This window comes from Sinocyclocheilus grahami, unplaced genomic scaffold (genome assembly GCF_001515645.1).
Source record: "Sinocyclocheilus grahami isolate Dianchi unplaced genomic scaffold, SAMN03320097.WGS_v1.1 scaffold382.1, whole genome shotgun sequence".
NCBI classification, from domain to species: Eukaryota; Metazoa; Chordata; class Actinopteri; order Cypriniformes; family Cyprinidae; genus Sinocyclocheilus; species Sinocyclocheilus grahami.
Window position 1 is genome coordinate 1,986,981 of NW_015505561.1, and position 18,153 is coordinate 2,005,133.

Sequence of the window (18,153 nt, forward strand, 5' to 3'; positions counted from 1 at the left end):
TCTGAAATATAAGTACAGTTTTACAAAACAAAATAAATAATATTTTTATTATATTAATATATTAATCATTTATATATTAATTTATATTATATTACACACACACACACACACACACACACACACACACACACACACACACACACACACACACACACATACGTATAGATATCTCAACTGATTTTACATTGGACATCAAGTGTCAACCCTACACAATTATTTTTGTTATACAAAGGTAAAAAAAATCCTGAAAGTCAAACATATATAATATCAAATATCATAATGTACTAATATTACAATAAAGTATATAGGTCAAACATCATGCAAAATCATAAATTATAATTATATAAATTAAAATAATCATTACATATAATACTTATACAATTAATTAATATTCCTATTAATCTTAATAATAATAATAATAATTAACAATATCATTTTAGTATCATTGATATGCTATTATAGCTTTTGTTAATATTTTGAATTAGATTTGATTCTTTTTTCTGTTTTCATTTTCGTTTTATTTTAGAGTTTTAGTAATTTTGTTGTGTTTTTGTCATTTTTATTAGCTTTTTTAATACGTATATATATAGTTTTTAAGTTTGTAGTTTATTTAGTTTGTTATTTTAGTAATTCAACAATATTTTATATTTATTTTATTTAATGTTTATATTATTTCAAGTAAGAAAATGTTTTATAGTTTTATTTAATGGTAATAACCCTGATAGGAATATAAATTTTTTTTTGGTAAATATTGTAAATGGATAAAAAAACAGCAAGAACAAATCTTGAAATTATTATGAAAAATGCTTTATATATATTAATTATATATATTAATTTTACCATATTACTATGGTATTATTTAGCATGTATCATAGAGATACAACAGTATATGTATATAATCTATAATATCATCACTGTATAATCACTTGGCCACAGTATGTTTATTGTAAGGGATATACACAACATAAAGCTATACATAAATTCAACATAGTTCATTCATTCATCTTTTACATGCGAATGTATTATGAATGTAGTTTAACCTCCAGCACTGAGGTGGCAGTGTGGTACCTGATGGGTGGAGATGTCATCCTCAGGAGATGTTTGGTCTGCTACCTTGAACAAAGTGGCAGGTGTGGGTCTTCGTCGTCGAATCTGAAAGACAAGCAGTAGAGAATTGTTAATGAAAGAATAAATATTAGTTTACTTTACATTTGTATTTATTTGCCATTCATTTCTCCCACAGTCTATCACAAACCCCCTGCAATATCCCCATTTGGGAAACCCTGTTTTAGATGTTGACTTTAATGAGGACATTTTGAATATATGTCATTGCACGTGTGACAGCTTGGCCAAAAAAGTGAATTAGATAACTGTATCTGAAGCCTCCCTCCACTCAAACCCTTTCGATTTCCTCTATCCAACAGTCCCTGAACAGAAAACATTCATACAAATCTGCCTGATATCAAATGCACAAGGACACAAATGGAAAAAGTGACTCTAGAGCACAACGGAGCTACACAGAGAACTGACTGACTAATGATCTCAAGAAAATAGCTCTTCCTCACCTAATCTCCTAGTCCTCTAGGAACTCTGCCAGATAAACAAACCCACATCATGGCAAAATCCTAACTGAAACCTCACAATTCTTAACTGAAAGTTCACTAAAAGAGAATAGTTTATGTGACCTTCACAGTTGGGCCAAAGACAAATTTACCTCCAGTTTTATTTACAATTGATAATTGCAGATAAATGCAATTTCACAAATCAATTGTCAAACTTATTTGAAAATGAGGTAACCAGTCAATAAGTTCAATCCCAAACTAAACCCAAGTGAAGAGCACTGATCAAAAGAGAACCTGATTAGATTTCAGAGGAACCTTGAAGTAGAACAACAGAAGCCTTGAAGGATTACACAAGGCTTCCTTAAACACAGCAGTTCAAATCCAGCCTTGCAGAGTTTAGCTCCAACCCTAATCAATCACACCTGAACAAGCTAATCAAGGCCTTCTGGATTACTAGAAAGTTACAGGGCAAGTTTGATCAAGGTTAGAGCTAAACTCTCTGGGGTTTTTTTTACACAACACCGTTTTCAACTAAAGACTGAAAACATTTTTGCCATTCATTTTCACAACAATGGCATTTTGGGGGCCTAAAAATGCAAACTTTTGAAAAAGTGCAATCTGTGGAAACGATACCGTTATCATCTCTGAGTAAACTACAAAAACACAAATTTGTGAAAATGGTGATGTAATGCACATTACATTTTCAGTCTATAGGCATATGTGTGTATGTGCGCAGGCATGTAGTGTTTGTTTACAAAGTGATATCGCCACCTACTGGCCAGGCATGCATAAGTGTTTTTAGTCATTTTCATGGATCAGTGTTTGTACGTGAAATTTTTCAAAAGCACAAAGGAAAAACCTTTCGGTTTTTGTTACATCGGTGTCATGTCAACGTATCCTTAGATAAGTACAAACTTTCACCCTAAAAAAATAAAAGTTATTAATTGGTTATTTTTTAACATGCAAGGCTCTATCAAGAATATAGAGATCAAAAGTAGTTCTTGACATTAACACTCTTAAATATAAAGATCCTAAAAGGGTGATGCCATAGAACTATTTTGGGTTCCCCAGAGAACCTTTCAGTGAACAGTTCTGAAAATAACAATTTTTCTTAGTGTAAAGAACATTTTAATAATCTAAAGAGTCTTTTTCCACTATAAAGAACCGGAATGCGGAATGGAAAGATTCCAAGGTTCTTCATGTTATTTTTAAGATTTTTCATTACAGAGAAACATGGTTTCTGAAGAACCAAATAATAAAATGTTCTTTATATACCTTAAAGATTGGCCAATTTCAGAGAGGCTAGCAATAGCAAGCTAGCTTTAAAAGCATAAGATCCCACCCTCCCTGCAAATCACTCTCCAAAGCCACGCCTCCTCCAAAACACATGAATGCGGTCTCATTCACCGGCGAGAAAACATTACAGTACAAAGTTCATAATATTACAATAATAACGCCTTCCATTCTCACTCGGTCTGCAGTAGCGTAATGGACGGCACTGATGACGTATCATGTCTGCGTGAACAGGGCGTGTGAATGTAGGCAAATACATACATTGACAGGCAGGTTAGAACAGCTTATCGCAGCATTCGGACCGAGGGATATGATTGGACAAACATTTTATGCTTCTACGCCTTCCACAGATGATATAAATACATTTAGACCACTTAACTCAGTGATTGATTGCTATCGGGATGTGACTTAACCAGCTTAACAAAAAAAAAGTTTTTGAACCAAATCATCTACCCTGCATTTAAAAAGGTTCTGTAGCTGGCCATTTTTGGCTCGAACTCAAACATTTGCTGTAGATAAAGCTTTTTTGTGCTTTAGTCTACATAATAAAAAACACTGAATAAGAGTAAAATGTGTAAACTGAGTGTTACTAACAAGCTCTCCAAATAAAGGACAAGAAATAATTGTCGCCCTTTTAAATGTCCCACAAGGCCACCTGGATGTTCTTCAGCAGCACTGGAGCAGAGTTCACAGTGCTCTGGAGGAAACCAGGTGTTCTGTGGCAAATCCTCCTCCACAACGTGAAGACTCACAAAATGAACATTTGTTCAGTGATGGTGCCACATTGTAGGGGTGAAACAGAAACACAGGCTTTTGTGTCGTATGCTACAACAAACTTTGATGCGGTTCAGAGGACATTTTTTGAAGCCAATCATGCAGAAATCCAGATAGTTTCTTCTCAGAACTACATGCAGTCTAAAGAAAAGAAAAGAACATTCTTTCCCAGATTTTCTTTTACATATGCCATGTATACACATAATTGCCAACAGACATAAAACATTGTCTCCCTCACACTGAAAAAAAGAAAAAGGTTGTGCAATTCGCAAACTTTTCCATCTCCAGCCTTTTTCACTCTTGGATGTGCATTAGCATTTTCCCTAATTGGCTGTGTCAGTATTATGCTCTCAAAACAAAACTGGCATGCATGTGTTCCTGCACTATTCTATATTTCCTGCAGCCTTAGACAACACAGTATGTCTGTTCACTGACCGTCTGATGCATATTACACACTAAACTCTAGTCAGGCCGGCTGACTTTACACAAATTTCAAGAGTATCAGTTTGTCTGGAGACTTATTTATAAGGTCTTGGGGTTGATAAAACCAGCACTTTGGAAGAGGAAATGATCACTGGTTTTGCCAAAGTTTTATCTGATGCAAAGCAAGTAAACTACATATTTATGATTTTGTTCTCTACAATGACCTGTAATGATCAGCAGTTTAATGCATCAGTGTGATGCATAGAATAAGGTCACAGTAAGCAGTGCACTAACAACAACAAAGCAACATGCTGAAACCACTTAGAAAACCCTTAGAAACCACAGTGACACACTAAAATCAATCTGACACCCTAGAAACCACAAAGCAACATGCATGAACCCCTCTGAGCACCCTAGAAACCACACAGTAATAGACTGAAACCACTTAGCATAACAACACATTAGAACCAATCAGAACACCCTAGCAACCGCATAACATCTTAAAACTACTTAGAACACCCTAGTAACCACATAACACAATAAAACCACTCAGAACACCCTAACAACCACATAAGAACACATTAGAACCACTCAGAACACCCCAGCAACCACATAACACATTGAAACCACTTAAAACACCCTAGCAACTGCATAAAACATTAAAACCACTTAGAACACCTTAGCAACCACATAACACATTAAGACCACTTAAAACACCCTAGCAACTGCATAAAACATTAAAACCACTCAGAACACCCTAGCAACCGCATAACACATTAAAGCCACTTAGAACACCTTTGCAACCACATAACACATTAAAACCACGTAGAACACCTTAACAACCACATAAAACATTAAAGCCACTTAAAACACCCTAAAATCCCTATAACTACACATTAGAATCACTCGGAACACCCTAGCAACCACTTAACAACACATTAAAACTACTTGGAACACCTTAACAACCACCTAACACATTAAATCCACTTAAAACACCCTAGCAACCACATAGTCACACATTAGAAACACTCAGAACACCATAGCAACCACATAACACATCAAAACCACTTAGAACACCCCAGCAACCACATAAGAACAAATTTAAACCAGTTAGAACACCATAGCAACCGCATAACACATTAAAGCCAGTCAGAAGAAAATCCTAGCAAACATGCAGCAAAATGAATAAAAACATTTTAAAAAACCTTAACTACATCGCAACATCTTTGCAATTATCCATAGCACCTTAGCATCATGGCAGCAACACCACTCATATTTACTCAAGGAAAGTACAAACATCCAGTTTATATAGTTCTTTAAACACTTGATGTTTTTTTTGTCAGACAAACCAAACCACTTTTTGTGGTTGACAGGCATTTTATCCTAAAAACGATAAAGTTCTTATGCTCTGACTCAAGTCACACCTCATGTTACGTACACAAATGACATCATTGTACAGAGGAAAAGACCATATCGGCCACATCTTTGTACACATAATATAACTAGAGCACTCAAAATCTTTCCTGGTTTTTGGTAACTCTCTTTACACGAGGTGCAGACACATTAAATTAACAAAACAGTTGTGATGATGACAGGTTAACAGCATTTTCTACGCAAGCAGAAAGTCCTGTGTTCCAGATGGATTTGCCATTATGATATTATGAGTCCTCCTTTCCCTCAGGTTGTTAAATTATTTGTGTTTTACTTTTACACAAACAGTTACAAAATTTTTCGCATTGCAGACTAGAAATGCTCATGGTTTAGAGACATTTTAAAAAACAAATTGCAAGCAACAACCTAGCTGCTCAGATATGTACATAAAAATTACAGTAAACTGAGCGACAATTATTTGAATAATATATAATAAAATACATTTTAATAAATATAAAATATATATAGATGTTGACTATTTTATATATACTCTATACACTTTATTCAATACATACAGTATATATACAAACCCGATTCCAAAAAAGTTGGGACACTGTACAAAATGTGAATAAAAACAGAATGCAATGATGTGGAAGTTTCAAATTTCAATATGTTATTCAGAATACAACATAGATGACATATCAAATGTTTAAACTGAGAAAATGTATAATTTTAAGGGAAAAATAAGTTGATTTTAAATTTCATGGCATCAACACTTCTCAAAAAAGTTGGGACAAGGCCAAGTTTACCACTGTGTGGCATCCCCTCTTCTTTTTATAACAGTCTGCAAACGTCTGGGGACTGAGGAGACAAGTTGCTCAAGTTTAGGAATAGGAATGTTGTCCCATTCTTGTCTAATACAGGCTTCTAGTTGCTCAACTGTTTTAGGTCTTCTTTGTCCTATGGGTGAAAGATCTGGACTGCAGGCTGGCCATTTCAGTACCCGGATCCTTCTTCTACGCAGCCATGATGTTGTAATTGATGCAGTATGTGGTCTGGCAGTCTGGCATTGGAAAATGCAAGGTCTTCCCTGAAAGAGACGACGTCTGGATGGGAGCATATGTTGTTCTAGAACTTGGATACTTGGATATGCATTGATGGTGCCTTTCCAGATGTGTAAGCTGCCCATGCCACACGCACTCATGCAACCCCATACCATCAGAGATGCAGGCTTCTGAACGGAGCGCTGATAACAACTTGGGTTGTCCTTGTCCTCTTTAGTCCAGATGACATGGCGTCCCAGTTTTCCAAAAAGAACTTCAAATTTTGATTCGTCTGACCACAGAACAGTTTTCCACTTTACCACAGTCCATTTTAAATGAGCCTTGGCCCAGAGAAAACACCTGCGCTTCTGGATCATGTTTAGATATGGCTTATTTTTTTACCTATAGAGTTTTAGCTAGCAATGGCGAATGGCACGGTGGATTGTGTTCACCAACAATGTTTTCTGGAAGTATTCCTGAGCCCATGTTGTGATTTCCATTACAGCAGCATTCCTGTATGTGATGCAGTGCCGTCTAAGGGCCCGAAGATCACGGGCATCCAGTATGGTTTTCCGGCCTTGACCCTTACGCACAGAGATTGTTCCAGATTCTCTGAATCTTTGGATGATATTATGCACTGTAGATGATGATAACTTCAAACTCTTTGCAATTTTTCTCTGAGAAACTCCTTTCTGATATTGCTCCACTATTTTTCGCCGCAGCATAGGGTGAATTGGTGATCCTCTGCCCATCTTGACTTCTGAGAGACACTGCCACTCTGAGAGGCTCTTTTTATACCCAATCATGTTGCCAATTGACCTAATAAGTTGCAAATTGGTCCTCCAGCTGTTCCTTATATGTACATTTAACTTTTCCGGCCTCTTATTGCTACCTGTCCCAACTTTTTTGGAATGTGTAGCTCTCATGAAATCCAAAATGAGCCAATATTTGGCATGACATTTCAAAATGTCTCACTTTCAACATTTGATATGTTATCTATATTCTATTGTGAATAAAATATAAGTTTATGAGATTTGTAAATATTCCATTCCTTTTTTACTCACAATTTGTACAGTGTCCCAACTTTTTTAGTTGGGTTTGTACATGCGTCCCCAAAAAGTATTTAGCCATTTAAGCCACTCTTAAAAGTGCATGAATGTTATTGCATTAGATCAGAGTTCAAAAATCAATTTAGTCTGGAAACAACTAGTCAACAAATTTGTCTAATACCCAAAACCTGTTAACAGCAAGTCTTGTCTGGTACCAAAACCAGTGTTATGTATTAAAACTGTATTAACAGTCTTCTATCAGCCAAGAAGTTGACTAAGTAAAGCCAAGTGAAGAGCAGAAGCAGGAGACGAAGTAATGATGATAAAAAAGGAGCAGAGTTTGTTGAATAATCTTAGCTGCGTCTCTTTCAATTATAAGACTTTATCTGAAAAACACAAATCCCAAAAAGTGTTATTATTCCATAAGCAATCCCTCTTATCTCTTATTCATGAAGACAAATATCCCTTGAAACCAACAAAAAACTAATTAAGAAGTTGTTCCCAAGATATATTAATGGCCAAAAATGTATCTAAAATGATGGAACAAATTAGTACAACGTGGACACAATGTAACAAGTTGTGGGAAAATATTCTTAATTTGTGCCAACAATATCTTGTGTATTACTTCATAACAACAATATCTGTATTATTGTTACGTAATGTGGTTTCAAGAAGAAACTCTATTGAAGAGGAATAGCAAGGAAATATACTTTTAATCAGGAAACAGGAACAACTAAGGAGAAAACCACCATCTACAAACAAGAACTTGCAAAGCCTAAGGGAGAACTGAGGGCTTATAAACATGAACTATACTGTATATAGGAAACTAAATATAGTTCATCCCAACAACTGTGAACATGCTCCACCAACATTTGACATACAGAAAGAATCCAGATGCAATCTATATTTGGGTATGTGTGTGTATATATTCAGATGAAGAGGAAAGAACTGACGAGGAGAGATGATGAAGATGGAGATAGCATGCTGTCATCTACTCTTTCTGATGGGGGCAGCACCAAGCGCAAAAGGTACATTCACAGCATTAGTAAAATACTTATATGTTAGGAGCTTGTTATAGTCTTAAAACTTTCACGCTATGCGAAGGTGACAGTTGCTTTTGGTCCTAACGTATCAAATCTGGCAGCTATAAGAAGAACACAAAGAAGAACCGCATGAAGGCTCTGTACGCTGCTGTGGCAGAGGCTCGGGAGATGGGCACAGGCCGGAGACTCTGTGACCTATTTATGGTCAAGCCCTCAAAAAAAGACTACCCGGACTACTACAAGATTATACTGGAGCCAGTGGACCTGAGGACCATCGACCACAACATCCGCTCTGACAGATACCCCAGCGAGGACGCCATGATGGAGGACATGAAGCTGATGTTCCGTAATGCACGTCACTACAATGAAGAAGGTTCACAAGTGAGTTTGAAGGTTACCACTAAGATTGGAAAGACTGTATAGGGCAGGTGTGGGCAAACTTGGCCCTTCCAGGCCACTTTCCTTCAGAGGTTAGCTCCAACCCTAATCAAACACACCTGAACCAGCTAATCATTGTCTTCAAGACTACTAGAAGGCTACAGGCAGGTGAGTCATATCAGGGTTGGATCAAATCTCTGCAGAAAAGTGGCCTGGAAGGGCCAATATATATATATACACACACACACACACACACACACTCATTTTTTTCTCAAATGTGTGGCTCAATTTACTGTAATAATAATGTATATAATTATGATTTATATCACCAAGCAAATATGTTTAATTAAATTACTCTCAAGTCAAACTTTTCCTTGTTTTTCAGTAACAAAAAACATGCTAAATGTAGCCCATCTTGGTACTTTTTAGACATGCAGAAGCATGATACCATTACTATTATGTGTTGGATTGGACCGTTTGCCATGATAGTACCATAGTATTCTTTACCCTGGAGTACCATATTGTATATGAATACAGTAATCATTTAATACCATGGTATGCAGTGTATATATCGAAGTACCACGATAGCACCAGAGTATGTTTTTGTAGGGCTCTGCTAAAAGAAGCTGGACATACACATCTTGCATCTAAGATGCACTTCAGCATGAATTGAGCAGTGAATCTGATGGTGTCTGTCCCTGTGGAAATAGTTCATTTCTGTTTACCCACAAACACACACGGCACCAAAGGTCACCTTGTGACGTCAATGAGTCTGTGTGTGTAGATAGTGGATTAACTGTGAAATCCAGAGTCTAGCAACTTTTTACGCAGTGTTTTTCACTCGTGTCCCAGAAGGCCGTATTTCTCTGCAACGCAGATTTCCAGTCACTGGCTGTGGAGCATAGCTTGACCATTGTGAGAGTTCAATGACAGTTTCGCACTGCACAAATTACATAATCTCAATCTCTGGCGCTGTCATCACCTCTTTATAATACAAGCAGGCACCGTCGCCTTATGTAATATATTATGTGCCCTTTTGCTTTTAGTTTCAAGCTATATTTAGAGTCTGAGGCCACATTGGAAATCTGAGATTTAAAATATAGTTAAAATCTGAAAGTAACTGTTATTAAAGTTTATTAAAGTATGAGAATAAAGAGTTATAAAATGGATAAGAAATATTTATATTTCTGCACTGTTGCTAAGTCACTTATATGCTTACTTGGATCATTCTCAAAGCTGGAGAACATGAGCATTAAGTTTTGTTCATGTGCTGTTGTCAATAATGCAAAATGAAACACACCAAATACTAAGACAAATTCATAAAATTCAAGCGTCAACTTTTCACTCAAATTGTTATATTATAATTTATAATTAAAAACCATTTAAAACTTGTTTAAAATAAAAATCTACATCCAGGCTGTTATAAAAACAAATAAAATCTATATTCATATTAATATAAAATAAAATCTATATCCAATCTATTATATAATTTAAAACAAAATCACATGGTCTATTATAAAATAAAAAATCTGCATCTATTCTATTGTAAATTAGGATCATTATTATTCAAAAAATAAAATAAAATCTACATTCAGTCAAATCTACATCCTGCCTACTATAAATGAAATAAAATCTACATCTATTCTATTATAAATTAAAAAAAAAATCTACATCTACTCTATTATAAAATAAAAAAACCTACATCCAGTTGATCATAAAATAAAAAAACTGCACAGTCTATTATACAACAAAACAAAAAAATCTAAATCCGATCTATTATAAAAGAAAAGAAACAAAAAGTAAAATAAAATGTTTGCTCAATTTGCAGATGGTTTTATCCAAAGCAACTTGCATTCCACTTTTATAGGGACCCTTGAGTGAGGTCAAGGGCTGAAAGTTCACTGCCGATAGAAAGCAAACCAAACCAACAAACTCATGCCCAACCTGTGCTGCAACCACCGCACTACACCACGAATGACAGATCCCACAGACTAACCCAAAACCAACAAATAAAAGCTATGCATCAGTGCTTCAAACTGCCTAAAAATGAAATAAATGGCAGTGTGTGGAACTCAACAACATGTCACAGTCTGTCAATAGAGCTTCAGTTGTATTGAACCCAGAACATTCCTCTAGTTCAGGGGTGGCGAACTCCGGTCCTGGAGAGCCGCAGCCCTGCAAAGCTCAGCTCCAACCCTAATTAAAGCTCACCTGCCTGTAGCTTCCTAATAACCTTTCAGATTCTGATTAGCTTGTTCAGGTGTGTTTGATTAGGGTTGAAGCAAAACTCTGCAGGGTTGCGGCTCTCCAGGACCGACGTTCGCCACCCCTGCTCTAGTTGATCAATACTTCACTCTCCTTCTATTCTATAAGCGCAGGAGCTGTTTAGTCTAGTGGCTTGCGTGATGACCATGTGCATTTTTAGGTCATAGGTAAAGAGACGGTAATCAATAAACCCCTAGTGTCCTTTAGGTTAGGCCAGTATAAATACTCTCACAACTTCTCCCAATCAGATGAATGTCTGACAGCTCTGATAGCAATCTGTAGATTAGAGAGCACAATAATACAGTGACATTTACCTTCAGAGAGATTAATCGCATGGGAAACGATAATCTTGTGGTCATTCTCTCTAGAATCACTGGCTTATATGTATAGCAGCAAATCAGCATATTAGAATGATTTCTGAAGGATCATGTGACACTGAAGACTGGAGTAATGATGCTGAAAATTCAGCTTTGATCACAGGCATAAATTACATTTTAAAACTATTTCACAATATTACTATAAATAAATGCAGCCTTGGAATGCGTATAAGAAGCTTCTTACAAAACCTTTAAAACAAAATGCTAGTATACTGTAGTTTAAATGAGTTCAGTAAAATACTGGTTTACATTTATATTTGTTTGTATTTGTATTAGATGTTTCCTAAAGCAGTGTTTGTCATGCAGATTGTGCGTCTACACTAAATCGCTCTCTTATATAAACCACTCATGAGCATCACTCTTCATGTTTTGTCCTGTACACCATTGCTTTTTCCTGTTTACTTAAACTCTACAATGAAGTGCATTGTCTTGCTTTTTTTCACTGTGTGAAAAAATACAATTTCTAAAACCCAATAGCAGGGCATGTTATCAATGACAACTTCCCCATGTGACCCCATCACAAAAAAAAAACAACAGGAAAAACATTAGTGGTCCTTATGGTATCATTCAATTAGAAGTAAACTATAGGGCAAAATATCTATTTTTACACTAATGTTACTCTAAACTAGGTGTTAATTTTTCCCTTTATCCAAACATTTTTTTTTCATAATTTTGTGTAACAGACATTCATTTCAGCCTCATAATGAAATTCAGATCTAGGCTGATGAAGTTCCCTGGGTGCAACAGGAAAAACATTAGTGGTCCTTATGGTATCATTCAATTAGAAGTAAACTATAGGGCAAAATATCTATTTTTACACTAATGTTACTCTAAACTAGGTGTTAATTTTTCCCTTTATCCAAACATTTTTTTTTTTCATAATTTTGTGTAACAGACATTCATTTCAGCCTCATAATGAAATTCAGATCTAGGCTGATGAAGTTCCCTGGGTGTTTTATCCCCTTTGGGACATCTAAAGTTAAACTGTGCTGCCGTATATATAGAATCCATAGTTTGGATCAGCGTCAGCTGTACTTCATCTAGTGTGTATCCTAAATAAGATAAAGGTGAATGTAATGATGGGTGTTTAATATAAAGAAATGAAGCGGGTTACTAGTTCACATCCTGATGTCTTCAGTGATCTCTGTTCTTAAGAGGTCCTTGTTTCAAAAGTAGCTGAGGGTTCGAAGGCAATTATAAAAACTAGGACGGTGAAGTAGCAACCCTGATTTCTGTTAATATATGAAGTTAATAAGTGGCACGCAACCCTGTCCAAGTCCTTTGTGGTGTCCACATAGTGACGCACGACAGTCAGGTTTCATTTGCACTGCAAAAATAATTTTCTTTGCATTTTCTTATTACATTCTTGGAAACACTTTACAATAAAGTTCCATTTGTTAACTATATTGAATCCATTAACTAATATTAACTAACAATGAGCAATACATTTGTTTTATTAATCTTTGTTAACTTTAGCTGGAATCAACATTAACTAAGATTAATAAATGCATTTTTCATTGTTTTATTGGAATATATTTTCAAATGTAATTTATGCCTGTGATGCAAAGCTGAATTTTCAGCATCATTACTCCAGTCTTCAGTGTCACATGATCCTTCAGAAATCATTCCGATATGCTGATTTGCTGCTCAAGAAACATTTCTTATCATTATCAATGTTGAAAACAATTGATGCTTCATATTTTTGTAAAAACACTATGAATAGAAAACACAATGAATGGAAAACAGCATTTATTTGAAATAGAAATCTATTCTAACATTATCAATTTCTTTACTGTCAATTTTGATGAATGTAATGCTTCCTTGATGATATATATATATAGATATATCTGATTAACTACTTAGCTGCATGCGCAATTTTGAAACATGGCCGGAAGATTCAGTTAGAAACCAGAGAGCCAGAAAAAACTCATTCAGCTCAAGCTGTTCCACAGACGCTGCTGGACTGTTTCCATGTGCCTCAAAATACGATTAAGGAAGAAGCTGATGTACACATCATCAAATGATGTTGGAAACAACCTTAGATTTAAATTTAAGACAAAATGATCAGATGTTCTTCCTTTCATTGAAGCTCAAGATGCACTTTGGATAATTTGAAATCAGGCTAGAGTAGATGATCATCAGGTTTTGTTCATGTCACACCCTCTGCTCTGCCAGCACTAGAACCCGGCGCAACCCATCCATTCATGAAATCTGGCACTAACAAGCACAGCATATGCGTCCATCTCAAGAGGCTTAAAGGACACAATGTCTTCACAACACACATACTTTCCATACAGAACATTACACTTGAATTTAAATGAATGGTTCATGCAAAAATATAAATTCTGTCAGGACCATTATCGTCAAAGATGATTGACAATTAGCGTACAGTTTGGATTGGCGGTATGGTTCTGTTCTGGGCAAGAACTCCCTGCGCATCCATGCAGCCTAGCATGGATGAGAGCAGGGACAGCAGCGATAACCCCCCCAGGGTAAACTGAACAGAACCAACATAAATGTATTGCAGATTTCGTTAAAGTTCAATAATTTTTAATGTACACATTTTAGAATTAGTCTGATTCAAAGGATAATCAGAAGGCTGAATTCTGACTGACAGAGGAGGAGCTGGGGATGGAGGAGGGTAATTAGCTATTGAGCAATGCGAAAACGGCTGATAATACTGAGGGACCTTATATATGAGTGCTTAGATAGGTGTCGTATTCCTATAGGTAGATGGGGATCAGCTGAGAGTCAGCTGATGCGAGCTTGACTAACGTGACCTGCCAGAACTAACGCTACGCTTGAGTTCTGTCACCATTTTCTCACCCTCATGTAGTTTCAAACCTATATGAACAGCCAAATTTGTAAACTAGATCAACTCAAAAATTGGTTTGAGCTCAAACTTAAAAAAAAACAAAAAAAAGATTCATACGATTGTAATGACAATGTCTTGTCTGTTTATCGGTTTAGAACTTTTTACATCATTTTTACTATGTTTGTAATGCTATAATGGTGATTTTTTTTTTGACATTTTGGTGTGAAGTGGAGACAGGATTATTATTATAGTTAACTACAATTAAACCTGAAACTAAAATTAAAAAAATAAATAAAAATAAAATAAAAATTGATAACTTACGTAAACTATATGTACTTAAACTAGCTTAATTTGATGTACTAAAATAACAAAAACAAAATATTAAAAATGAAAGCAAATAAACTACTAACATTTTAAATAAAATTAAAAGGAAAAATATAAAAATAAAAGCTGATTCAAGACAATAAATATAGTGTCTCAATGATACTAAAATAGACTGTTTGGAGCGGAGACATTTTTCCAATCTTCTCTTTTGGTGTTCCATTAAAAAGTCAATTTGGTGAGTAACTAATGCACGTATCTTCACTTTTGTATGAATAATACCTTTACCGAATAAATGCGTTTTCAAATGTTTATGTGAACTGCTATAGAGCTCAGACGTATCGGGCTTCTCTTCCTCTCACCTCTTTTAACTTGTGTCTCGTGAGGATGATTCGCTGGCCTATCTCTGAGAACAGCAGAACAGCTCCCCGACCCACTTTAAGACTAAAATTACAACACCAACAGGACAGGGAACTGGTCCAGGATGACACACACACACACACAATCTTCCATCTGCACTCTCAGAGATCCAGAAAAAAAGACAAATTCACAGCCGTTGGTGCACTCCTTTATCTCAAAAATGTATGTGCAATGCAACTGAAGGCCAAAATCAATAGCGGACTTAGAAACATACACATGAACACAGTGCAGTTGACCCAGTGCATGTAGAGGCAATAAAACCACATCCTGGTATCCAAAACATCAACTCACCACAGTCCAGGTCACAGTTTACCATTTCCAGGACAGATTTATAGCCTTAAAACTTCACATTTTATGAGCGTGCTCAGTGAGTGTGTAGGGTAAACATAACTCCAGGTCACATTTGACCCCAACATTAAAAGAAAAATTGAGAAATTATATTTTACATACAGAATATGAAGCCTATTTTTCGGACCATTAAGATTGTTTTGCATTTCAGCAGCGCAGTACAGAACAGCTCCCCGACCCACTTTAAGACTAAAATTACAACACCAACAGGACAGGGAACTGGTCCAGGATGACACACACACACACACAATCTTCCATCTGCACTCACAGAGATCCAGAAAAAAAGATTCACAGCCATCCGTGCACCTCTTTATCTCAAAAATGTATGTGCAATGCAACTGAAGGCCAAAATCAATAGCGGACTTAGAAACATGCACATGAACACGGTGCAATTTACCCACTGCATGCAGAGGCAATAAAACCACATCCAGGTATTCAGAACATCAACTCACCCCAGTCCAGGTCACACACCGTTTACCATTTCCAGGACAGATTTATAGCCTTAAAACTTCACATTTTATGAGCGTGCTCAGTGAGTGTGTAGGGTAAACATAACTCCAGGTCACATTTGACCCCAACATTAAAAGAAAAATTGAGAAATTATATTTTACATACAGAATATGAAGCCTATTTTTCGGACCATTAAGATTGTTTTGCATTTGGGCATTACTTTAATGATAAATAAATAAGCACATTTCTCCCAGGACGTCCTTTGTCATTAGATTCTCATTTCTGTAACATTTTTTATTTTAAAATGGACCTTTTTTTTTATTAAAATAGCATGAATAAAAAGTTATATACTTTTTTTGTAATTTCCCTTACTTTCATTTGATTCCATTTTGTATTGTAACAGAACTTATTTTTTAATCTTCATTTTAAACATTTGATTTTTTAAAACTTTTTAAAGATTTTTAAATAAGCTATAAATAATAATATAAATATTTTTTTAAAAATAAAACATCATCCATAGAAGAGCATACATAAGTTACACATTTGCATTATAAGTTGTACATTTGTATTTTTTGTAAATTCCATTACATCATTAGATTCTACTTCATGTAACAGATTTGAAAAAATATATTTTATTTAAATGTTTTTTAAATGCTCTTAAAAATGTTACATTTAAAAAAAAATTCAAGTTTTACTTCTTTTTTTTACTTTTTATTAAAAATTTAAATAGCATAAATAAAAAAACTACAATAAAAATGAAAATATATCAATTTCTTTTACATTAGAGTCATTCCAGTAATTCCATTTTTATTTTGCATTAAATTTATGAAAATGTCACAATGGAATTTTTCTTAAAGAACTAAAAATAAGACTTATCCGTTTTAAGTAAATCTGATTTTGGCTGGAAATATGACCCTTGACAGGTTCAAGAGTTTCAGCAAATGTTCAAGTCTCCATCATGCACACTAACACTTCAAAGTGACTTTAAACCGCTTCACCAGGATAAAGTAGCTCAGGGCCCAAAAGGGTCATTGCTACCAGTCAGCGTGTGCGTGCGCGAAAGTCCTACCATCTCAACCTGCCGAGGGTCCAGCTGAGTCGGTTCTGTTGGCGGGACGGCGAACTGGATTTTCCTCCTTTCTTTGGGTTCCACGGGGCCCTCTGATGGAGTCGAGGGATCCATGATGTGCTTTGGTCCTCTGTCAGTCTCACAAATATCCCTGGAATCTACCTATGCCTGTCTCAACATACATATGCACACACACACGTGGCGTCCTCCAGGCAGCTTTCTTCAGTGCTGGTGGCGCTGTCTCCTCTCTCCTTGACTCTTCTCTGATTTGTCTGTCTGTTGAGCCTCTCAGATATGCCGGCGGCCTCTTTTTTTCCTTTCTCTTATCAGTGACCTCTGGTTTTCTCCCTCTCACAGTGTTTGGAGTCGGTGTAGGCGTCCTTATATCAGCCGGGAGGACGGAGAGGGGCGGAGCTCAGAGAGAGGATGGTACACTCGCGTGTTTTAGGGGGGTGTGCTGACGTTGATTTCTAATCAGAAAAAAGAGATAATCTCATCCAGCTGGCTGAGCCTCTTTTGGCCTCTATTTGTGAATAGGAGATTAATAGAGAGCGAGAGAAATATAGAGAGAGGGCAATAATTCATGTCCGCAACAAATTTCAATGTATACTTCAGTTTTACACATTCTAAATAGCTGTGTTGATGTTGAAAATCATCAGGAGTGACACTGATTTGATGCTTAGCACAGCATCAATAACTTGTCCAGTTACAGTGGCTCTGACTTAAAGGGATAGTTCACCAAAAAATGAAAATCCTTTATTTACCCACCCTCATGTCACCCTAACATTGTATGACTTGCTTTCTCTGTATTCTGTAACACAAAAGATGATAACTTGGATGAATGTCAATCAGATATTTTAAAAGTGACTCAAGTTTCTACATACCTTTTTGACAACCATATGTATAAAATGCATCCAAAACACATTTTAAATAATGTTCGGCATGTTATTATTACACAGTATAAATGATGGTTTTCAAATAATTCTGCACAAGTTTTAAAAATTTAGCAGACAAAATCAGGACAAATTAAATGTTGTTATTGTAAACAAATTAATAAAAACTTATTTTTTTGTTAATTGAAATAAAGCATAAAAATGTAATTACTAAAAATAGAAATTTTAACATTTCTAAAAGATAAACATCAAGGAATTT

General features: G+C 35.7%; 1 protein-coding gene across 2 annotated transcripts in view; it reads right to left on the reverse strand.

Moving 5' to 3' along the window:
• The window catches only part of ppp1r1b (protein phosphatase 1, regulatory (inhibitor) subunit 1B), a 22,870-nt gene extending 5,499 nt beyond the window's left edge, over nucleotides 1–17,371 (reverse strand). For both annotated transcript variants that reach the window (XM_016231064.1, XM_016231063.1), the window contains exons 1-2: nucleotides 17,002–17,371; nucleotides 1,069–1,152 (exon numbers count right to left, since the gene is read on the reverse strand). In XM_016231064.1, coding sequence (XP_016086550.1) covers nucleotides 1,069–1,152; nucleotides 17,002–17,115 — 198 coding nt within the window. In that variant the 5' untranslated portion in view covers nucleotides 17,116–17,371. The remainder of the gene's footprint in view (nucleotides 1–1,068; nucleotides 1,153–17,001) is intronic.
• Between the last annotated feature and the right edge of the window lie 782 nt (nucleotides 17,372–18,153).